At 44.5% G+C, this 23,115-nt stretch overlaps 10 protein-coding genes and 1 non-coding gene across 11 annotated transcripts; 7 read left to right on the forward strand and 4 right to left on the reverse strand.

Annotated features, from left to right (window-relative positions):
- Positions 1 to 190: 190 nt before the first annotated feature.
- TMA46 (LALA0S04e07712g1_1) lies at positions 191 to 1,219 on the reverse strand (the record flags this gene model as incomplete). Its single annotated transcript, XM_022772909.1, has 1 exon — positions 191 to 1,219. The coding sequence occupies one exon, from the start codon at positions 1,217 to 1,219 to the stop codon at positions 191 to 193; it is 1,029 nt and encodes a 342-aa protein (XP_022628327.1).
- A 300-nt stretch (positions 1,220 to 1,519) lies between these two features.
- On the forward strand, positions 1,520 to 2,935 carry PTC5 (LALA0S04e07734g1_1; the record flags this gene model as incomplete). The annotated part of the gene is made up of 1 exon (XM_022772911.1): positions 1,520 to 2,935. One exon carries the CDS (start codon positions 1,520 to 1,522, stop codon positions 2,933 to 2,935), a length of 1,416 nt encoding a protein of 471 aa, XP_022628328.1.
- A 624-nt stretch (positions 2,936 to 3,559) lies between these two features.
- Positions 3,560 to 4,204, forward strand: LALA0_S04e07756g (LALA0S04e07756g1_1; the record flags this gene model as incomplete). Its single annotated transcript, XM_022772912.1, has 1 exon — positions 3,560 to 4,204. One exon carries the CDS (start codon positions 3,560 to 3,562, stop codon positions 4,202 to 4,204), a length of 645 nt encoding a protein of 214 aa, XP_022628329.1.
- A 120-nt stretch (positions 4,205 to 4,324) lies between these two features.
- Positions 4,325 to 6,352, reverse strand: YVC1 (LALA0S04e07778g1_1; the record flags this gene model as incomplete). The annotated part of the gene is made up of 1 exon (XM_022772913.1): positions 4,325 to 6,352. One exon carries the CDS (start codon positions 6,350 to 6,352, stop codon positions 4,325 to 4,327), a length of 2,028 nt encoding a protein of 675 aa, XP_022628330.1.
- A 1,095-nt stretch (positions 6,353 to 7,447) lies between these two features.
- NST1 (LALA0S04e07800g1_1) lies at positions 7,448 to 11,152 on the forward strand (the record flags this gene model as incomplete). The annotated part of the gene is made up of 1 exon (XM_022772914.1): positions 7,448 to 11,152. The coding sequence occupies one exon, from the start codon at positions 7,448 to 7,450 to the stop codon at positions 11,150 to 11,152; it is 3,705 nt and encodes a 1,234-aa protein (XP_022628331.1).
- Positions 11,153 to 11,583: 431 nt separating this feature from the next.
- Positions 11,584 to 12,147, forward strand: RHO2 (LALA0S04e07822g1_1; the record flags this gene model as incomplete). The annotated part of the gene is made up of 1 exon (XM_022772915.1): positions 11,584 to 12,147. The coding sequence occupies one exon, from the start codon at positions 11,584 to 11,586 to the stop codon at positions 12,145 to 12,147; it is 564 nt and encodes a 187-aa protein (XP_022628332.1).
- Positions 12,148 to 12,312: 165 nt separating this feature from the next.
- On the reverse strand, positions 12,313 to 12,386 carry LALA0_S04e07844r. The gene has a single exon. It is a non-coding gene; the product is annotated as a tRNA-Asn (tRNA).
- A 242-nt stretch (positions 12,387 to 12,628) lies between these two features.
- TOP2 (LALA0S04e07866g1_1) lies at positions 12,629 to 17,020 on the forward strand (the record flags this gene model as incomplete). The annotated part of the gene is made up of 1 exon (XM_022772916.1): positions 12,629 to 17,020. The coding sequence occupies one exon, from the start codon at positions 12,629 to 12,631 to the stop codon at positions 17,018 to 17,020; it is 4,392 nt and encodes a 1,463-aa protein (XP_022628333.1).
- A 476-nt stretch (positions 17,021 to 17,496) lies between these two features.
- TCB2 (LALA0S04e07888g1_1) lies at positions 17,497 to 21,012 on the forward strand (the record flags this gene model as incomplete). Its single annotated transcript, XM_022772917.1, has 1 exon — positions 17,497 to 21,012. The coding sequence occupies one exon, from the start codon at positions 17,497 to 17,499 to the stop codon at positions 21,010 to 21,012; it is 3,516 nt and encodes a 1,171-aa protein (XP_022628334.1).
- A 145-nt stretch (positions 21,013 to 21,157) lies between these two features.
- Positions 21,158 to 21,445, forward strand: SNN1 (LALA0S04e07910g1_1; the record flags this gene model as incomplete). Its single annotated transcript, XM_022772918.1, has 1 exon — positions 21,158 to 21,445. The coding sequence occupies one exon, from the start codon at positions 21,158 to 21,160 to the stop codon at positions 21,443 to 21,445; it is 288 nt and encodes a 95-aa protein (XP_022628335.1).
- A 41-nt stretch (positions 21,446 to 21,486) lies between these two features.
- Positions 21,487 to 22,539, reverse strand: OST3 (LALA0S04e07932g1_1; the record flags this gene model as incomplete). Its single annotated transcript, XM_022772919.1, has 1 exon — positions 21,487 to 22,539. One exon carries the CDS (start codon positions 22,537 to 22,539, stop codon positions 21,487 to 21,489), a length of 1,053 nt encoding a protein of 350 aa, XP_022628336.1.
- Between the last annotated feature and the right edge of the window lie 576 nt (positions 22,540 to 23,115).

Below are 23,115 nucleotides of genomic sequence, written 5' to 3' on the forward strand. Positions count from 1 at the left end.
ACGCGGATGTCGAATACAGAATGATAATGACGATTACGAGAATACATTTTCAATTCATTGAAAGAAGTAAATTAATTACCTACTTGTAATAAGAGATATTCGGATTTCCTGGAGGAGTCCGTGATGAACCATTTTGCGCAACGGTAGAGATGTGAGTAGTTGTGAGATTGGGAAGATCTTAAGAGTTTCTTCATGCAGATGCAGTAGGGGCAGCTTTGAGCGGGATGTCAAAAGTGGGGTTTGAACCATCACCGTAATCTTTGACACCATCGTCGGTCTTATTTTCTGCTTCTTTCAAAGCCCGAGTGAACTCCGACAGATCCCAAGCAGATCCTTGAGATGCATCCAAATCGTCGGCTTCTGCGAATTTCTTGTCTTCCAAAAACTTTTTCATCATGACTTGACGGCCCGAAGGTTTGCGTTTGCTGTCTTCAAGACGTTCTGCGTTGAGTTTCTGCGCAATATGGTTTTGTTTCCATTCTGCAAAATTCGCCACGGTGATCGGGGTCAATTTGGATTTGTCCAAACGTCCTCTTTCGGTCTCGATAAACTCTTCTAGTGTAATCTTGGGCTGTAGATCGAGAGCCTCCTTTTCCAAACGTTTCTGTTCTTTGGTCTTGAGCACAAAACCTTCCGGCAACGAATGTTTGTACATGCATTTGTCACCGCCGTTGGGACACACCCAAAACCAACCGTATTTCCCGTTTTCGACCGCTTCGATGAAAAACTTGCACACTTTGTCAGTAGTGGTCTTGGGGTTCCCGTGTTTGGACAGAATAACGGATCTCAATTTTTCCTCGTCCCACGATTCCATGGTATCTTCTTCCTTTTCTTCTCTGACGTCCTGGTACAAATCTTTCTTTTCCACACGACGTCCCACGTTCAAATCGTGCGAAAACTTGCATCTGACACCCTTGTTACAGTTTCCGATCTTGAACATCGCACACAGCACCGTTTTTGGGTCCACACCGGCTCTGACGCTCTGATCCATTGCAGGATTGAACAATGCTCTTTTTTCCGCTTCCTCCAGCTCCTTACGGGCCTTTTCCTCTGCTTTTTTCCGCCTCATCTCCTCCTTTTTCGGGTCTGTCTGCGTCTGCACTTGCTGGATGTATTTCTGCACTTTGGTCGATCTATTCTTGTTTTTCATACCAAAAGTCTTGTCGACATTGTCTTTCTTCTTAACAGGCTGTTGCTGCTTCGTTTTCTTTGGTGGCATGGCTGTTTCTTGTTGATATCGTTGTGGTTCTCGTTGCTGGTCCTGGCCGTGCTAGTCTTAAGTTGTTGAGCCCGTCCTTTACTACAATTCTTAGCCTTTTTTGAGTTTTTTCAACAGTGGTCAAGAGTTTGAAGCTTTTGCTGAAAAAAATTGAAGATTTAAAGATTGGATTTTTCACGGACGTCTGTATATATAAAATAAGAGATGAGATGAGATGAGATGAGATGATGAAATGTGAAGTTAAAGAAAGTTAAGAAAAAGAGAGGTTTTAGTGTTGAAATAGGACTTTAAGGCCACAAAATGAGTGGGTTGTCACGATTGATGGGAAAATGTGTTTCTGGAGTATCTGTAACACCAAAAATGGTCCGAAACGGAGCATTTTTGGCTAGTACAACGTTGATTTTGAGCTACGCAATGTGGGATCACAAAACGGTGTCTTGTGAGGGCGTGAAGGGCATCAGACAGTACAGTTCGAAGCCACAGGAGCGGGAAGGCGTCAGCAGCACGATATCACTGCTTTCGGAGCGGGAAGTGACGCAAAGATTGCGTCAGATGGACCAGAGTTATTTCGTGCAAAGAGGTCGGGGAGTGGTCAGATACGACACCGCTCAATTGCCGTCCAATGCCCCTATAGAGGACACCCATGTGGAACAGGTAATCACGGTGCCCGGAGCACCTCATAGCAGCGATGAAGACCTGTATTTTTTCGGTATTTTCGACGGCCATAGCGGTCCCTACACCAGTAGCAAATTATCGCAAGTTTTGGTCCCCTACGTGGCGCATCAGCTGGGACAGGTATATAGTAATGAGGAGGCATCTTCTGAGGCCATCAATAGGGCCATTGTGTCGGCTTTTGTCACGCTGGACCGCGATTTGGTGCTTGGATCGCTAGGCACGTTGTTCAAGGACCCTACAAAACCCAACTTGATCAATGCAATGCCAGCGATCTCTGGGTCGTGTGCGCTCTTGACCATGTTCGATTCTGCCACTTCCACGGTCAAATGTGCCGTCACTGGGGACTCCAGAGCACTTTTGGGGTCTCTTGACGGTCAAGGCGTTTGGTCCATTAAACCACTTTCAATAGATCAAACCGGCGATAGTCCCTTGGAAGTGGAACGTATTCGAAACGAACATCCAGGGGAACCCGGTGCGGTTCGCAACGGACGCATTCTTGGGTCTTTGCAACCTTCAAGAGCATTTGGCGATTATCGTTATAAAGTGAAAGAAATAGCTGGGAAAACTGTCAAAGATTTGCCAGACCACTTAAGGGTATATTTCCGTCGGGAACCCAGAGACTTGAAGACACCACCTTATGTCACCGCAGAACCTGTCATCACAACAACTCCTATTGACGCCAATGCCAAATTTATGGTTTTGGCCTCCGACGGGTTGTTCGAGTTGCTAGACAACGAAGAGATCAAGGATTTGGTAGTCAACTGGATAAACAGGGAAAGGGGCAAAAGCACAACCGCGAAAAAGTCTAACTGTTTCCTCGAAGACAAAAACGCTGCTACGCATTTGATTCGGAACGCACTGGGCGCTGGCGGCCAGCGTGACTACCTTTCAACACTTGTTAGCATCCCGGCGCCCATGAGTCGCAAATACCGAGACGACCTCACGGTCACCGTTGTTTTTTTCGGGCAGGAAACCACAGATGCAAAGGGAGATCTTACATTGAATCTCGATGCTACTACTGCACCCAAGCCCAAGCTTTGAACGACATAGTGGGAAGCTTGTTCTTCAGCGAAATCTGATCCCGATTCGCTTGAGCATTGGCTGTATTGGGTAGCCGACATCCTAATCTTCATATTGATACTCTTACAATTGCCAAACCGCTCTGTTTATCATAATCGCATTGGAATGACAGTAAAGTGTCCATTTCGCTATTTTACTGTCGTTGCCGATTACAAGGCAACAGCGATCCATGCGATCAACAAAAACATAATTTATCGAAACCTCCCATCTCAAAGTTTATCCCAAGCTTACCGGATCATCGAAAATTATTGCCTATTCTTCAAGTCCGTTGTTCTAGTTCGGTAGTGGCTCTCTTCTCTATAAATCCATATATCTGTATAGTGAAGGGCTTAAATAAGACGACTAATATGAAAAATGATGAATTTAAATCAAAGTTACTGATCAAGACAAAAGTTAGGTCCTAGTAAAGAGGTTCAGACGTTTAACCGCTTGCGAAAGCTATATTAGTCGTCTCATAATAGTGAAAATATAGGTTTTCCCTTTTTCCACGTAACTTTAGCGAATTTTTTGGTGTTAACACAACTGTAAAGGGGGTTCAACACTTGGAAAGACAAAGAAAAGGAAATTCAGCCAAAAAGAGTCAAGATGAACAGTCCTGTCACATCCATCAAGCTGGTATTATTGGGAGAAGCTGCAGTGGGCAAAAGTTCGATCGTTTTACGATTTGTATCGAACGATTTCTCAGAAAATAAGGAACCAACTATCGGTGCAGCTTTTCTCACCCAACGGGTCAATATGGGCGACCATACGATCAAATTTGAAATTTGGGATACTGCAGGTCAAGAACGGTTTGCATCACTAGCTCCCATGTACTACAGGAACGCACAGGCCGCATTGGTGGTGTACGACGTCACAAAGCCACAATCATTTATCAAAGCCCGCCACTGGGTCAAGGAGCTCCATGAGCAAGCCTCAAAGGATATAGTCATCGCACTAGTGGGAAATAAACTCGATATGATCGAAGCAGGTGCAGAAAGGAAAGTGGCTCGCGAGGAAGCAGAAAATCTGGCACAAGAGGAGAACCTTTTGTTTTTCGAGACCAGTGCCAAGACCGGTGACAATGTCAACGAAGTGTTTCTGGGTATCGGCCAAAAAATTCCACTGAAAACAGCGCAAAATCAAGCACAGAATGGTGGCCGCGGGTCTTCTGGTCTACGTGTCAACGATGACTCGAGGGTCGATTTGAGATCTGGAAACCAATCGACGTCTGCTGGTGGCTGCAATTGCTAGCATGTTGAAAATGTGTTTAACTCGTATTTACAGTTTACAGTGAAATTTTATTTTGGGGATAACAGTGTTCCATTTTATGGTTATATTATTATGCGTAGCGTAACCTCGAGTTTGAAGCAATTATTTCTCTTGAGAATCCAAGCGAATGGATAAGTCCTTTACCATCTTAGTCAGAGTCTGAATCATTTCGGTTTGTTTGTCGGATTCTTCTCTCTGTTTGGTGATTTCGCGGTACAGATCGTAGGATTCCCAACCTATACCGGATCTGAACCCATTATCAACAGGCTGAACGCTGCACTTAACACTTTTGAACCAGTCAGGCTTCACTCTGAAGTCCGGGTCTGAGAGTTCGGCTTCTTTCTGCAGTTTGAGAGTTCTTTTGTTTTTCTTTTGAGTAGCAGCGATGCCAGATGTATTACCTCTGGGAATCCAACCATCCGCATCATCGACATAACCATCAGTGAGATCCCATGCCACATCTGACTCATTAGCATCATCTTCTTGCTTTTTCATTCTATTGTAGCACACGCGTTTTGCTTCCCTAACCTCTTTAACAGCAACAACAAACAACATAGGGAAATAAAGAATCGTCAGCACGAATGTGCTCACCCTTTTGGCCATCTTCCGAGGCATGAAATGCAAAAATGGAGACAAACAAACCTCCACCAAATTCAAGGGAGGAACGTAAACGTCGTCGTCAGGAGCTCTGATATAACGTAGTGTTTTCTGAGCCATCAAAGCCATGTATTCATCAACTGAGTTATCGATGACCTTATCGTATGCGGTACTGTACAATGCAATGAGGATGTTGAGCAGAATCACGGAGACGACGAAAGAGTAGGAGTAGTAAAGAATAGATGCGAAAGGTGGGGCAAAATCGTCAAACATATCAAAACTACCTGCGCCTAGCACGGTTCGCAGCAGGTTGGAAATGGTGGGCCAGGTGATCTCTCGGTTACCATCGGAAGAGTCCAAGCCGATGAAGCCCTGCATAAATCCAAGGACGATCAGGAGAAGTAAGAAAAAAAAGACGATCGATTCCTGCATCATATGTTTGAGGACAACGAGCAGAGCACCGACGAAACGGCTTGACTCCAAGTAGAGGAGGAGTCGAGTCCATACCATAGGCGCCGCACAAGAAAGTATCCGATAAGATATCTTATCCCAATACTCTGCTGGGTAGCGCGTCTGAATAGGACTAACACTAATCACTCTCAGAATCATTGAAGTTGAAATAATGAAGTACATGGTGTCATTGAAAGAGTTCCAGAACCCAAGATATGACCAACCCACATGGTAGCATTTAGAGATTTCATCAAAAATGCTTCCCAACATGAAGAAATAGAAAACACCTTCCAAGAAGTCTATGCCTTGTACTTCTTGAGAGTCCTTCCCATTGACCACAATGGTATAGAGCACCAGAAACACGAAGGAGAAGATTATAGTGATGATGTTTTGATACATTGGGGTTTTCAAGCGGTCCGGATGAAAATGACTTGTGAACTTCGATGACGAAACCGAGTCGCAAATCACATACGATTTGCTGTCGTACTTATTCTGGACAATCCAACCGCGCCAAAGCCATTTAAGACACCTTTGGTAGCCACTGGAACCTATGACGGTGGTGCAATGCATGTCCATGGCAAGCTCCAAAGCGTTTTGTGCCACGGAATCTTCGTCGTTTTCGTTAATCACGTACCGTTGACAAAGCATCTGGATGAACAAAAACTGTGCGTCACGGGTCTCGTCTTGTTCGATGATCAGCTTGCACAATTGTTGTGCTGCCGAAGCTCTTAAATAATAAAGTTCGGCATTGTGCAGCTCACTTGCAGCGAGCTCCCAATTCCAACTGCAGACCTTCAAAAGAGAGAAAATCACCACCGATTGATACTTGTGAAGCGACTTAGGATCGTCTTTTTTCCCGCCACAAGCTTCTTTCGCTAAGGTAATGACGTGCAGATTTAAGATCCGGGAATGGTCGCACATGATAAGTTTCTCATCGTAAAGGATTGGTACCACTTTGTCAATGAGATATTTCAGATTGACACATATGCGCAAGATTTGTCTTGAATTTGGCACATCGTAGCTAGGAGGCTGTTCACAAGACCAATCGACCCCGTTTGAAGTGGGGAGTAAATACGACGGCATCCCCAAGATAGTTGGAGTTCGGTCTAGAGGGCTTAATTGGCCTAGAAATGGGTCGTTTTCGCTAGAGTTCACCACTTTTCAAGAGAGACTACTTCAGTTGCGCTGATACCCTGATAGATGGATCGTTAATTGATATATAACGTCAAAGCTCACGTGATATCTGAAATGATTGTCACTTCTTCATTGATGTGTCATCATGTCTTTAACGTCAATCCCGGCATTAAGTTGTGGTTTATACCTTGTGAAATGCTTTTGAGTAGTATTACCACATTGACTTAGGGACGGTTGCTATCCGACCAGCTTGAATCGTTAATTCCAAGACAAATAATGCTAGGGTTTGAAAATCTCTTGAGAGTTTCATCAACAGATGAGCTCATTTCATCGGTTTTAACTCTGCTTTATAAGACATACTAGGGAAATTGCCAGTTTGGCGAATACCCTTCGTGTTTCGGTTCTCTTCGTGAACCTACCTCATTATAAAATGACGATATTGTACATAGTGATAGAAAATGACAGATGACAGAATGTTAGTAGTGGAGGTTATCTTGAGACTATAGTCATGAACAATGGTGAAAACCTCCAAATAGGTGGCCTTAAGATAGATGGTTTTGTCATGTATTTTCGACCACAATCTCCCTTAGTTCCTTCTGGACTCACACGAAAAGTTGTATTCTTCTTCTGTATTTCTTTCCGGCACACTCACGTCCGAAGATAAACATATCACTTCTGGGTCTTGCAGTTGCTGGTGACGTCAAAACTACCATCCAAAAACCGTACAGCTCACGCAATCGTAACTCTTACGACAAGCTACTACCAGCCAATCACTAATTTATTAACTACCGAAATTTGATTTACAGGAACAACCAAGCACACATGCCGACAACACACAAAACCGGAAATACTCACGGAACTTCCAGCATTCAATCGACTTCTCTCAAGGCCTGGACTCGTTGATCTTTGAATTAAACCTTTAACCTTTAACATGCTCAAATCACTCTGTACTAAGTGACCTTTTTGAAACGGCTACTATATACATAAAAGTTTTCAAACTAACAGTGTAGCCAAGTATAGCAGGCATGGATAGTCAAGGGCAAAATGGGAAAGAAACGACAAGTTAAGAAGGCCCATGAGAACACCGATGATGCTGGGACGGTGATCAGAGGAAATGACGTGCGATTCGAACTTTCAGAAGAAAATTTGGCGGAATCTACGAGGAGAAAATCGAAAAGTAAGAAGAAACCAAATAGCACAGCTCCCGAAGCCGAAGTGTATGATAATGAGACAGAATACCCCAGTTCACGGATCATCAAGCGAGCCCCAAACGGGGACGTTATAGTGGAGGCTTTGGAGGACACAGAACGCACAAAATCAACGCATGAAGATCCGGGCATCTCTGCAAAACTAGATATGCATTGGGAAACGCTGAGTAAAGAAGAGAAAAAACGTATGCTTCGAATCGAAAAACAAGAGGTGTTTGAGGTTATCAAGACTTACCAATCGAGCAACAACTGCAACTGCTCAGTGTGTGGCCGTCGCAACGTGGCGATGGAACAGGAACTCGAACAAATATATAACCGATTGCATGACAATGCGAAAGAGACCAATTCAGACACAGATTTTGTGCTTTTCCACCTGAATATGATTAAAGAACTACAACGAGCTAATGCTAGTGCCACTTCGGCCGCTACAAATGAAGAGCGGCAAAGTGCCGATCCATCAGACACCCCTTCTCCACAATATCTCGAAGACATGCGTGATGAAGCCGTCAAATATTGTCTGTCCAGTAAAGCGGTAGAATCTTTGAAAGAGGAGGTTTTGCAGTTCAAACACAACAAACAACGGCAACAGCAACTGCGTCGACAGCAACGAGAGGCAGAAATACATTCAACGCTCGCGGAGGAGCGTGATAATGTGACCACGATACCGGATGATCTCCAACCACCCCCACTGCTGCCGCAACAGCCACTGGGCCTAGAGTCGTTGTCCAAAGCAGAAAAAGAATTGTACTTGAAAAACTTCGAAGGAGGGACCCCGGCCGAAGTCCGAGAAAAAGAATATCAATTTCGTCAACTTATGCTGCAGCAAGAGCAATCTATGAAATCTGCAGTTCTATCTCCGCCAGGAGACATGGAAGGCACAGACCCGCAAAACGTAATCCTAGGGCAGCTTGTCCAACATATGCCGAAAGTTCCTTCTTCAGATGATCAAGAACCGCCGACGAATGAGGAGCTGAAGGATCGGTACATGAATTTTGCGAAGACTTTCATTTCCTCGCATCCTAAGATAGCACACGAATATGTCAACAGGATGATGATGTACCCCGACTTGCGAGCTTTGACCGAAGATTTGATGTACAACAACGGACAAAACTTCATCAAAGCAATGGAAGACTATGTTGTTCAGAAGGGAACTGACTATCGAGAAGATGAGCAGCTTGATGAAGTGCATGAAACCAGGCAGACTCCAGCAGAGCGAGTGCCTCTGACCCCAGAGCAGTATGCGAATGTTCAGAGGCATATTGCTGCTGGAATGACAGCTTCTTTCGAAAATCAAGCTCGAGAATTACAAATAGCAGCCGAACGCGACGGAAAGAGTCTTTTCGAGCAATTTTTAGCGGGTGAAGATCCCATAAGTTTGCTATTGAAATCACTCCCGAAAAATAATGGTCTTCAAGGAGAGCAAATGATGGCTACCCGTGAGGTTCAAGAAGAGATTGATTACGACGATGAGGAAGAATACGACGAAGAATATTCGGACTACGAAGATGAGGAAGAATCAGAATATGAGGAAGAGACCTACGAGGAAAATGAAATCGACGAAGAGCACCTACACCATCACCATGCACAGCATCAACACCCCAATGAGCATCAATTAGATCTAGGTGAAGAGGACGTAAGTACTGCGGGAAATGAAGATGACTACGATAGTGGCATCGACGAACAGGAGCGTTTAGAGGAAGGTAGAAGGCTGATTCAAATTGCAATCACCAAATTACTGCAAAAGAAACTGGTAAATTCCTATCACGAAAAACAGGCCGAAAACAATCGCCTGAGATTACTTCAAGAGCTCGAAGCCGAAGAAGTGAAAAAGCGCGAGAAAGAGGAGAAGAAGCAGCGCAAGCGTGAGAAGGAGAAGGAAAAGAAGAAAGCTCAACAGGTTGCTAAGGAGCAGGAGAAGAAACGCAAAGAAGACGAAGAAGTTCGAGTGAAGAAGGAAGCCGAAGAGCGTGAGATGCAGCGAAGGGAAGCTCAAAGGCAAAGAGTAGAAGAAACCAAGCGCAAGAAAGATGAGGAAAAAAGGCGGAAGTTAGAAGATCAAAGACGTAAAGAGGAAGAACAACAACGACAGAAGAAAATTAAGGAAGAACAAAAAAAGAAGAGAGAAGAGGAGAAGCGCATAAAGGAAGAAGCCAAACGTTTGAAAGAAGAAGAATCAAGGGCGCAAAAGGAGCTGAAACGGTTGGAACAAGAACGCAAAAAGCAGCTAGAAGATGCGACTCTTTTTGCTCAAGAATCCCAGAAGAGGAGGAGCTCAGAGACACCGTCTCAGCGGCGCTTAAGCACTCCCCCTGAGGCTGTTCCTTACGGGGTCTCCCAGTCGTCTGCAAACAATGATGATTTATTCCATATGATCAATGAAGCCGCGTCTAAATCTTTGTCAGCATCTTCTTCTCATCTGCAAACACTCCTTCAACCCCAGGTCCCACGGTCAGCTATGCATCAGCCACCTTCAACAGGCATTTCTGTCAACAGCATGGGATTGAATCCAAATTGGCAAACCACAGAGGCGTTTTCAAATGCTTCGTACGACTCTCTACCCTCTGGCACGAAGTCTTTGGATAACACCTGGGGCAACATGAGTACCCTTTTCCAAACGTCGCCCAGAAAGACTCTGCCTCACGATTTGGATCATCAAAACGCGTTGCCTCCCCAGCCACATGTGTCTCAGTACACACAATTTGGTGGAGGCATGGAAGATCGCAAGAAATCTTTCAGCGACGAGCTTGACAGTTTGACAAATTTCTTATCTTCGACCTCTTTAGCAGGGAATCAGACATCGTCCGCTGGATTCCAAATACCAGATAAATTGTGGTCGGGAGTGGACCCGAACGGTCATTCTGGTGTTCCCTACAGTTCTGGCTTAAGCTCTGGTACCCCTGTTGGTAACGGAGTGCAGGTACAGCGCAAGTCGATTTGGGAAAACGATGTGCCTCTGGGCTCCAGTCCCAGCATTGGAAGCATAGCTCCCAACATTTGGAACGGAGTGAACTCTTCTTTACCGCCGGTATCACCAGACGTTCGAGCTGACACCATTCAACAGGCCTACCTTTTATCCCGTGGGGAGCTTAACTCAGACTTTGTTGACGTCGACAAACTTTATCGTACTATCACAACACTGCTTAAAGATCCAAATGCTTTGAGTTACAACGCCTATGTGGGACAGCTTGTGAACATGCGTTCGACACACAACTGCGAGCTTTTGACTAACGTTAGTGGCAGCATCACCCACGTAAGGTTTCCCTTTTCGTACCCACAGCAGCACCACCACCACCACCACCACCCTCCACAGACGACGCAGGCGAACATTTTTGACGCCGCCCCAGATGTGGGCCCAGCCCAGAGCACTTTCAACAGCACTGCCTATCCAAGTGGCCTCTTTGACGACCTTTACAACGGCAACAACGGCAACAACAGTGCCACGCCAGCTACGAATCCTACAGTGGTTCCAGGTGTGAACGCATCCCATTACAACTACGGTCAACCATACGGACAAGCCCGAACCAGCAATATATGGGGGTGAAGATGACATTCACCAAAATAACGAAATAAGTAGTGAACGCTTCGATTGATGATCTGATCTAGCCCAAACATTTATCCAAACTAAGTACTCGCCCATTTGCAGGCATTTCGAGAATTCGATCCTCGAGAACTCATCACTTTCACCTTTCCTGACCGATTAGGCTTTAATGATAAAGTTTATAGATTCTAAAGCAGGGTAGAAGAGATTCTAACACACCTATACATTCTTCACCAGGCGGTTTGTATCTGCAGCTCAATCACCACATTGAAGCAGCTCGAGGAGTAAACTGGCTCTCCCTTCCTGCTCACTACTTTCACCGAACTCGAAAGAGCTTTCACGGGATACCAAACGCTGGGCAGCAGAAATACAAAGTTTCAAACACCTCAGGTCTAATAGATAAAAGTGGTTCTCAGTCTAGCTTTATAGTAGTCATGTCAGAAAATGCTGTGAGAAGAAAACTAGTAATAATTGGTGATGGTGCTTGTGGCAAGACCTCACTCCTATATGTCTTTACCCTAGGCAAGTTTCCTCAGGAATATCACCCGACGGTTTTCGAAAATTACGTGACAGATTGTCGAGTAGATGGTATTAAAGTGACACTAGCACTATGGGACACAGCGGGACAAGAAGAATACGAACGTTTGCGACCTTTTTCTTACTCGAAAGCCAACATAATACTGATAGGATTCGCAGTAGACGATCCAGATTCGCTACTCAATGCACGCACAAAATGGACGGAAGAGGCACTACGCTACTGTCCAGATTCACCAATCATCCTTGTCGGCCTTAAGAGCGATCTGCGCCAGACTGGCAACGCTACACGATTCGTGCGGCGAGAAGAAGCCGAAAAAGTCGCCCAGGCCATAGGCGCAAAACGTTACATGGAGTGCAGTGCCCTTGATGGGACAGGAGTCGACGACGTTTTTGAAGTGGCCACGAGAAACAGTCTGCTGGTGAATAAAGACCCCGGCCGAGGTTGTTGTTTGGTATCCTGAGACGACTACAGCTAGAAAAAGAAAAGGAAATAGTATCATATAATAAATGGTAATTGAAAGGTATCATGACACTTGCTTCTTGTCTGTATAACAAAGAACCGTGAAGCATTAGTGAGCCATCAAAAGTCGAAGTTCGAAAGCTATCTTTAAAAATGGTAAAAAATTCGACCTCGGTGAGGATCGAACTCACGATCTTGCGATTAACAGTCGCACGCCTTAACCAGCTTGGCCACGAAGTCTCCTAATTTATGCAAATATTCTGTGATAACTTGCAATATACACACTGTTAACAGTCAGTTGCTGACCCAAATTGATTTTTACGCGTCGCGACCATTGGGATCAAAACAAATCTACAGCTTCATCATTACAATAGCATCATCTTCAAGTATCGGACCTACAAAAACAGTAAAGCCAAGCGCTTAGCGAGCGCATCATCTAGCTTAGATTTAGCTTACAGTATCCTATTTAGCATCTTTGCACTATGGGGGACGCAAAGACCGCGTCTGAGCGATACCAGAAAATTTCGCAACTGGAACATATTCTCAAGAGGCCAGATACATACGTGGGTTCTGTGGAGGTACAAGAGCAGGTACAATGGATTCACAATGAGGAAACAGATTGTATGGAGGAGCGGGAAGTTAAGATTGTTCCTGGTTTGTTCAAGATATTTGATGAGATTCTCGTTAATGCGGCCGACAATAAGGTTCGTGACCCAACAATGAAGAAAATAGAGGTCACAATCAACAAAGAAGAGAACCTGATTGAAGTTAAAAATGACGGGAAAGGAATTCCAATTGAAATTCATGAAAAGGAGCAGATTTACATCCCTGAGATGATCTTTGGGCACCTGTTAACGTCGTCTAATTATGACGATGATGAGAAAAAAGTTACCGGTGGTAGAAATGGGTATGGCGCCAAGCTTTGCAATATTTTTTCGTCTGAGTTTATTCTCGAAACCGCCGACCCCACGAAAGGTGAGAAATACGTTCAAAAGTGGGAGAATAACATGACTCTATGTCACAAGCCCAAAATAACGTCTTACAAAAAAGGGCCCTCATACACCAAGGTTTCGTTTCGGCCTGATCTCAAACGTTTTGGCATGGAAAATCTCGACACTGACACGGTGGGTGTCATGCGTCGCCGAGCTTTTGACATTAACGGATCTGTCAGAGACGTAAGTGTCTACCTCAACGGGAAAAGTCTCAAAATCCGTAACTTCAAAAACTATGTTGAGCTCTATCTCAAATCCCTAGAGAAGAAAAAATCCGAGGAAAATGGAGCAGAAGCGGGTAAAACACCTACGATTCTCTACGAAAGGCTCAATGACAGATGGGAAATAGCTTTTGCGGTATCCGATGTTTCCTTTCAACAGATATCCTTCGTCAATTCGATAGCTACTACTTCTGGCGGTACTCACGTTAATTATGTGTCTGATCAAATCGTGAAGAAGATCACAGAGGTATTGAAAAAGCGAAAAAAAGGTAAAATCATCAAGGGCTTCCAGATCAAGAACCATATGTTTTTGTTTATCAACTGTCAAATTGAAAATCCTGCGTTCACATCGCAAACAAAGGAACAGCTCACAACACGCGTGAAAGATTTCGGCTCGAAATGTGACATCAAGGATGACTTCATCAACAAGGTTATGAAGACTGAATTAGCAGACAAAATATTCGAAATCGCTGATCAGAATGAGGATAAGGCACTGCAAAAGTCCGACGGTTCAAGGAAAAATAGGATTACGGATTATGCTACTTTGGAAGATGCTAATATGGCGGGTACAAGACAGAGTCACAAATGCACCTTAGTTCTAACCGAAGGTTTGTCAGCTCAATCCTTGGCGGTCGCTGGGCTGGGCGTTGTCGGACGTGATTACTACGGATGCTATCCATTACGCGGTAAAATGCTGAATGTGAGAGAAGCCAGCGCTGAACAGATCAACAAAAATGCTGAAATTCAAGCCATTAAAAAGATTGTAGGATTGCAACACAGAAAAAAGTACGAGGATGTAAAGAGCTTACGTTATGGACATATCATGATCATGACAGATCAAGATCACGACGGTTCGCATATTAAGGGTCTGATCATAAACTTTCTCGAGAGTTCTTTCCCGGGCCTTCTTGATATACCGGAATTCCTCATAGAGTTCATTACGCCGATCGTTAAGGTCACAACAACAAAACCACAGCGTAGTGTTCTTCCATTCTACACAATGCCCGATTATGAAAGGTGGAGGGATAACGAGAGCCATAAATTCACTTGGAAACAAAAGTATTACAAAGGTCTGGGGACTTCATCCTTGCAAGAAGCCAGAGAGTATTTCTCTGATCTTGACACACATTTGAAAAAGTTTCATGCCCTAGAAGGTGACGATAGTCTCCTGATTGATCTAGCTTTCTCGAAGAAGAAGGCTGATGAACGTAAGGAATGGCTGAGGCAGTATGAGCCCGGTAATACTTTAGATCCTGCGCTTTCTGAAATTCCAATTTGCGATTTTATCAACAAAGAGCTCATTTTGTTCTCTTTAGCTGATAACATAAGATCCATCCCTTCGGTACTGGACGGCTTCAAGCCCGGTCAGCGTAAAGTCCTGTTCAGTTGTTTCAAGAGAAAACTGAGAGGTGAGATCAAGGTTGCTCAGCTGATCGGTTACGTTTCTGAGCACACCAATTATCATCATGGTGAGATGTCACTAGCTCAGACCATTGTTGGGATGGCTCAAGACTTTGTGGGCTCGAACAACATCTACCTTTTGAAGCCGAATGGTGCATTTGGTACTAGAGCTACTGGTGGTAAAGATTCAGCGGCTCCTCGTTACATTTTTACAGAATTGAGCAAAATCACACCTGCAATTTTCAACCCACTGGATAATCCACTACTCAATTACATTCAGGAAGACGGCCAAGCAATTGAGCCACAATGGTATCTTCCTATACTTCCTATGGTGTTAGTCAATGGTGCTGAAGGAATCGGTACCGGTTGGAGCACAAACATTCCACCTTTTGATCCCATACATATTGTTCAGAACCTCAAGAGGTTGATGAACGGTGAAGAAATGCACGAAATGACTCCTTATTACAGGGGATGGAAAGGAAGTTTGGAGAAGATTGATGGACAGCGTTATAGAATGTACGGAAGGATTGAGCAGGTGGGGCCAAATATTCTTGAAATCACCGAACTTCCAGCTAAAACCTGGATGTCCACCATAAAGGAACATCTTCTGCTTGGACTGGCAGGTAGTGACAAAGTCAAGAAGTGGGTCGAGGATATGCAAGAGAATCATGGCGCGACCATCAAATTCACCGTGACCTTGTCAGACGAAGAAATGGCCAAAACGAAGAAAATGGGATTTTATGAAAGGTTCAAACTTATTTCTAGTATAAATCTTGGAAACATGGTTGCTTTTGATCCTCAAGGCCGAATCAAGAAATATGAAGATGCCAGAGAAATTTTAAGTGACTTCTTCTACGTTAGACTGGAGTACTTCCAGAAGAGAAAAGATTATATGTCTGAGCGACTGCAATGGCAGGTCGAAAAATTGTCTCAGCAAATCCGCTTTTTGCAATTGATTGTCGAGCGCAAGTTTACCGTCAGCAACAAATCGCGTGTGCTTCTCTTTACAGAATTGGAAGAGCTCGGGTTTCCCAAAATAAATTCTGAAGGAAGGCTTTATTATGGAAAGTTAGAGGATGCGGATAACGGGAGCGAGTTGAAGGTGGAAATGGAGGATGGCGACGATGTTGTGGAGAATGATGCCGAGGACGAAGTGAACGGACCTCGAGAGAAATATGGAACTTTTGAGTACCTACTGGGAATGAAGATCTGGTCGCTCACGAAGGAGAAATATGAAAGCTTGATGAGACAACGGCAAGAAAGAGAGGTGGAACTCAATGCATTATTGAGCCTCTCTGCCAAAGATCTGTGGAATCAAGACCTTGATACATTTAGCCAGGCGTACAAAGTTTTCATGGAGCAAGATGAACTAATACGCAACAGCGTAACTCCTGATGCAACTTCGAAACAGAAGGGAAAGCGCAAGAGGCCTAAGGCTAGTGATGCGGACTATGACCCGAGTCGCAAGAAAAAGAAACCCAAGGCTGCTACTTCGGCCAAGGTGAAGGTGGAGGTTGAAAGCTTTGAGCCCGTGCTGCTTGAGCAAAAAGCGTTGGAGAAGGTGAAACGGACTCCGAAGGTAAAGGATGAGAACCAGCCTACGCTTGAGGGTCTTCTTGGGAAAGGTAAAAAGCAAGGATCTGCGCTAGTCAAAGGTGAGCCGATGTCCCGGTCTGTGTCAGGGTCAGCAACCCCACGGGAAAACTCACCAGAGTCGCTCAAAAGCGAAGCCTCTGCTGTAACTAGTGTGTCAGAGAACCCCAATGTGGAACAGAAGAAGTTAGAGTCCGAGAATGAAGATACAATGAGTGTTTTCTCCAGCAAATTTAAGCAGGCTAGCGCTCTTTTCGACGCATCCGCTGCTTCCACGGATCCAGTTCCCAATGCACAGCTCGCAAAACCAAAAACTACCAAGAAACCGACAGTGCGCAAGACTGTCACACCCAAGGCACGCAAGAAAATAGCTAATATGGTTGATGACGATGATGACGATGATGACGAGGATGAAGATGGCGAGGAGGATGATAAAAAGTTTGATGGCAGCAGTGACAATGACAGTGATGAACCTCGCATGATTACCCCAAGAGAACCACGCAGTCGTCGTGGTGCTGCCCGGAACTCACAACCCCGCTCCTACGCAGAAACCACGGCTCTAACAGACGAAGATGATGTTGAGAACGACGTTGACGATGTTGATGCATCTGTGATCATCGACGACGAATCTGACGTCGATGATGAATCCTTCCAGGCGTCCCAATGAAGCTCCGAAAAGTAACTCTGCAGCACGCATTAATGCTTCAATCCATGAGAGAGACATCCAGGTTTCTCTCTTCTCGTCATTGTGGTCAAACCAAACCTCAGCAATTTGTTTCAAGTCCAATGATTTACCGCTAAAGGTATAACTGAAAGATACCCAGATACCCTTCAGTGTTAGCTATCTATATAATTAACAATTAACGTCAACAAGCTCTAACGTGTCGCTACATGGACACAGTTCTATAATTCTGAGTGTAGCTGGCGCTGATGAGTCTTGATCACTTTTTCGTTACGTGTCATTACTGTACATTTTTCAGAAATGCTTTCGGACTGTATATGTATAGAAGAAAAAAAGACGTATAAATATCCCTTCAAGTTTGAGAACCTACATTCTAGCCAAACTTCAAAGAAATCAAGACTAAAATCAAGGCGTTTAGACTCTCGATAGCCCCATTGTAAGGTTCAATTCGATATTTTACAATGGCTACTACTGGATCTGAGGTCGTCGTGCCGACCGAACGAGACCAAGCAGCGATTGTGGATGGTGTAGACAAACTGGCCCCTCCACAAGCAAATCCAGAGCAAGTTAGCAAAGATGTGCCAGAAGACGAAGTAAAGAATGTAAACGCTTCTGAGGTAGACCGTGAAAAGGTGGACGCCTCTTATGTGGGCTGGAAACAGATTGGAGGCTGGGAAGAAAAGGACGAGCTGACGTTGGAAGACGAACTGCTGGATTTGAATAACGAAACTTTTTTGGACAATTTGATCCCAGACAAATTGTATGGGGACTGGTACCATGCTGCAGCTGTGTTTTTCCTTGGGGGAACGCTTTCGTTTCTCGTTGGGAAACTCGGGTTTTCGCTAGGTCCCGTTTTTTTCATCATCCTAGCCATGGGTTTGCTGTATAGAACGTCGATAAGACGGTACAGAGGGGCAATTCGAGACCAAGTACAGAAAGAATTCACCGTGCAAAAAGTGGAGGGTGACCACGAGTCGATGGAATGGCTCAACAGCTTTTTGGACAAGTATTGGAGCCGTTTGGAACCGGAACTCTCCCAAATGGTGGTTCAGCAGGTCAATGAAATTCTTGCAACCAACGCGAGCATTCCTGGATTTATCAAGGCGCTGTGGATTGACCAGTTCACTCTAGGAGTCAAACCACCCAGAGTCGACCTCGTCAAGACCTACCAGAACACTGACACAGACGTGGTTGTGATGGACTGGGGTGTTTCCTTCACGCCTCACGATCTAGCAGATTTGAACTCAAAGCAGCTGAAGAACTACGTTAATCAGAGAATAACTGTCAAGGCTAAAGCGTTTGGTCTACCGCTCTCTGTCACCGTTTCCGACGTTGCTTTTAAAGCGAAGCTTAAAGTGAGATTCAAGCTCATGACACCTTTCCCACACATTGAAACAGTCAACATTCAGTTGTTGGAAGTTCCCGATGTCGATTTCGTCGCCAAATTGCTTGGCGATAGTATTTTCAATTGGGAGGTGCTCAATTTTCCAGGACTGTACCCTCTCATCAGAGAGATGGCAAAGAAGTACATGGCACCTATCCTTATGCCACCATTTTCTTTGCAATTGAACGTTCCACAACTGATTTCCAGCTCTCCGTTGTCCATCGGTGTTCTGGAGGTGAGCGTTAAAGATGCCGTCAATATCAAGGGAGCTCGCAATATCCTCAACGAATCGGTGGATCCATATTTGGCTTTCGAGTTGAATGGTGTGTCAGTCGGTAAAACGAGGACTGTTCGGGACTCTTTGAACCCCGTATGGAACGAAACTTCGTTCTTGTTGATCAATTCGTTCACTGAGCCGCTGACCATTGTTCTTTACGATAAGCGTGAGAAGGTTAAGGACAAGGTGTTGGGTAGAATAGTTTACAATTTGAGTACGCTGCACGACGAAAAAAGTCAGTTCAATTTGAAACCCACGTTCCTGAGGAACTCGAAACCTGTGGGGGAACTACATTTCAGTTTGAAATTCCATCCTACTTTGGAGCCCAAACAATTGCCGGATGGCACTGTTGAGCAGCCACCAGATTTGAATGTGGGTATTAGCAAAATTCTCGTGGAAGAGGCAAAGGAGCTGGACGAACCAGGCTGCAAAGTGTCCACCTATGTCGAGTTGTATTTCAACGCGAAGTTGGTATTAACCACAGGTACTTTGAAAAATACCGAGAGTCCGGTGTGGAATCAAGAGTATGAGGCCGTTATAACAGACCGTCGTAAAACGAGGGCTAAGCTTGTCGTTAAAAATGGCAAGGGTGAAATAATCGGCAGCACTGTCCAAGGGCTAAATGACTTGATTGACAGAACCGAAGTCAATAAAAATTGGATTCCCCTTCAAAATGGTAGGGGGCAGATTAAAGTCACTACTCATTGGAAGCCAGTTGACCTGGACTTGGGAGCTAACGCAGTGGCCTACACTCCACCTCTTGGAAGTTTGCGTGTTTTTATCAGCAAGGCTGAGGGCTTGAGAAACTTGGAGAAATTTGGAAAAATTGATCCATATGCCAGAATTGCTGTTAATGGCGTTGCCAGGGGGCGCACTAACGTCTGTGAGTCTACGCTGAATCCTGTTTGGAACCAAGGAATATACGTAGCTGTCACATCGCCAAATCAAAAGATCACTCTGGAATGTCTAGATGTTGAGACTGCTGGGAAAGATCGTACCTTAGGCAAATTCGACATCAATATATCTGAGATGTTTCAGAAGGGCAACGACGACAAATACGTGGAAAAAATTGATGATGAGGCCCGCATAGGACGCTTGATTGGTAAAAAAGGTGCAAAGGGTACTGTTACGTATTACGTCTCGTTCTACCCAACTGTTCCAGTTTTGAGTCTGGAGGAGATTCAAGAAGTTGATGATCTCTCAGAAAGAAAGCGGAAGCTGGACTTAAAGCGGAGCGAATACAGCGAAAAAGCCTTGAGTAAAGTAGCTGAAAAGAAAATGAAAGAAGAAGAGTTTGAAATCAAAGAAATGGAGGACCTCTATGGGAACAAAATGAAGCTCGACCTTGATGAACTGCTACAGTATCAAAGTGGTGTGCTTGCCTTTTCGATTTTAGGAGGAGAACTTCCACAGACTGGTGTTTGTATTCAGGCCTTCTTTGACTCCAATAGCTACCCGCGCTACGTTACCCAAAAGTTTAAGGGACGAACCATCAGGAATGGTTCCACAGGTGATGTAATGATCAAAGAGCTAGAATGGTCTGTTGCCACGTTAAGAGCCACAACAAAGCCAGAAAATAACAAGGCAGAAGAGTGTCTAGCAGAGGTGACACTACCGACCGTGGAACTTCTCAGAAACTGTTACTACAAGCCTTCGATTTTGAATCTCTCTGGAAACAAAAGTAGCAAACTTTTAGTTCAAGTATCGTGGTTCCCGGTAGCAACGACGAGGCTTCCTCAGGCTGATCTCATTACCAACACGGGTGACCTGACGATAGACATTCTGGGTGCTAACAATTTGATTGCTGCTGATCGAAATGGAAAGTCAGATCCGTTCGTCAAGTTTTACCTTGATAACAACGAAGATTCATTCTTCAGGACACATCATAAGAAGAAGACTCTCGATCCTACCTGGAATGAACAATGTCAAGTGCAAATCAATAACCGTGTCAACAACTACCTCAGGATCCGCATGATGGACTGGGATGCCGGAAACAAGGACGACTTGATCGGGACCGCAGTACTACCACTTGCGGACGTCGACCCCGAGAATCCAAGCGAAATCGACGTACCACTCACCGGTCCTGATGGAGAAGACGGTGGTATTCTTCACTTGAACTTCAATTTCAATCCCAGACATGTCTTGACGGCACGTAAGCAAGAGAAAAAGGTGGGCGATCTAGCAACCAAAGGACTCACCTCTGGATTGCATGCCGGAACCTCGGTCATCGGAGGAGGACTGGGTGCAGTGGGAAAAATCAGAAAAGGCATTTTTGGAGGTGAGAAAAATGACCGTGACAAAGAAGGTGAAGCCTAGTCAATTTATACCTTATGTACCTTTTCTCGACATTCAGTCATTATTCGTAATTTTATATTATTATGTGCATTAGGTGCGAGATTAACTTTGGTACTGGTAACATCCCAAGGGAATATAAACAACAATACACAAACAACGACGTATCATGGAGACTCGAGAGGCATCTGCGGCCACCGGTTTACATCCTGTAGAGCTGTGTGTCTATTCTGTACTTTCCAATGATCTGGATGGCATTTATAAATCTGTAAACGATCTGAGAGAGTCTCAAGCCCTACTTTTAGTCAAGCTAAGACAATTGAGAAACTCTTTGAAGGAGGAACAAGTTTTCTACAGTGAGGAAGATGGACTGATGGACGAAATTGTTCGATTAAAGAATTTGAAAATACGGGCAGATGCACTGGTAAAAACTTACAAATCGCTATCCGGTGCTTAGTTTATAAACTTGTTCTATTTACTTGAATAGCCAGCGAATGCTCACCAGATCTTGCCTGGTAGACGGAAAAGTCTGAATGGGTACCCTGAGCTCTTCAAACCAAAAACAGCCAACAGGGCACTATAAATGGCATATAATGTGATAAGACAACACAATGTGAGAACCAGTTCGATGAATGAAGCCTTAGAAGGCGAAGCTTTGCCTGTTCTGTCTTTAGCATAGAAGTTAGCAGCGTAGGGAACAAAGGTGATGAGCCCCACAGTCGATGCAGCAAGAATTCCGTAAATGACACTGACGATCTGGGTTTCGATCCCAAATTGGTTCTGTTGTTGACCCTCAAGGAAATAAACAACGGCCTCGCCATTCTGACTCATGCCCGCAAACTGGCTGCCTCTAATGGTATTAAACATGTAGCCAGAATTCCAAAGAATTATAATGAACACTGTTGCAAGTCCCCAAAGTGGTTTAGAACTAGCCAAGCGTGCCGCGACTTCTTTGTTTTTCTTTACAAAAATCGTGATTGCAGCCGTTGCAATTGCAGTGATGGCAATTGACCCCCAGTTGATGGGTTGATGGATTTGGAAATCTGAAATACCGGTTGCATCGCTCAATGCGCTTACCACAGCGACAACTCTTGCGGCACCGGTTTCGGCCGGCAAGTTGATTTGACTGAAGCTGCCGAACTCTTGTTGTGGTGATATGAACAGTAGCCGTGGGACGTTATTGACGTTGAAATGCATAAACACTTTGTCATTTTTCTTAGGATCGAAATCTGCTTTTGCGAAAAAAAGTGCTTTCTCTCCGTCTCCAGAAATGCCATCGCTATGATCTTTGAGCCATGATTCAGTTAGCAAATTGAATTCGGGCTCCAGTTCAGTACACAAAGTACACCCAATTGCAGGATTTGTGGACGTCAAGAAAATCACTAAATAGGCATCCCGAGGGCCTTTCAAGATCCTTTCAAAGTTGTTATTGGTCAATTTAAGGACACCTTTTCCTTTAGCAGCTTCTTTGGCCAAACCTTCGTTTGAAAGAGCCAAACAAAGCGGGAAGAAAAATGCTGCTACTAAAGCAGTCAATTGAAATACTCTCATCGTTACAAGGCTGGGCTAGTCCAATGGTCACAACTGTGAAAACAGAGCTACAACATACCAAAAGGACAGGTGAAGTTTACACGCTAATAATTACCTACGTTTTGGTCAAATAGCTTTGACTATTACTAGGAATTTGTCATTTTCAACGTATGTGTCATCAGCCAGTAAGTTCTTCGAGGAATAGCGATATGATAACGTACACATCTGGATTGATTGATTCCAGGAAAAGGTGATGGAATAACATAGTCTGTCATTTGGTTTTGAGCGATCTGAAAGGACTTTTGGACAGAACGACGGTTATTTTAATTTTTCCAATAAGTTTTGGCAATGCAAATGGAAGCCTGGCGAGGAACCAATGTTTGAAATAAACAGTTTTTTTTTTGTGGGACGGATACGATTGATATCTCGAATCGATCACTCGAGACTTGAAAGCCCCTGTGTGCGTCAAAACGCTGTGATATGCAAAACAGTCGCGTCACGTGGGGAGACGACAGTAAAATAAGAAAATGAATCTACTAATATGGTAGAGTAGACCGTTCTCATTCAAGTCTCAGTGGATAATAGACCTCAGAGTTC

The sequence above is a fragment of the Lachancea lanzarotensis genome, scaffold LALA0S04 (genome assembly GCF_000938715.1).
Source record: "Lachancea lanzarotensis genome assembly LALA0, scaffold LALA0S04, whole genome shotgun sequence".
Classification (NCBI taxonomy): Eukaryota; Fungi; Ascomycota; class Saccharomycetes; order Saccharomycetales; family Saccharomycetaceae; genus Lachancea; species Lachancea lanzarotensis.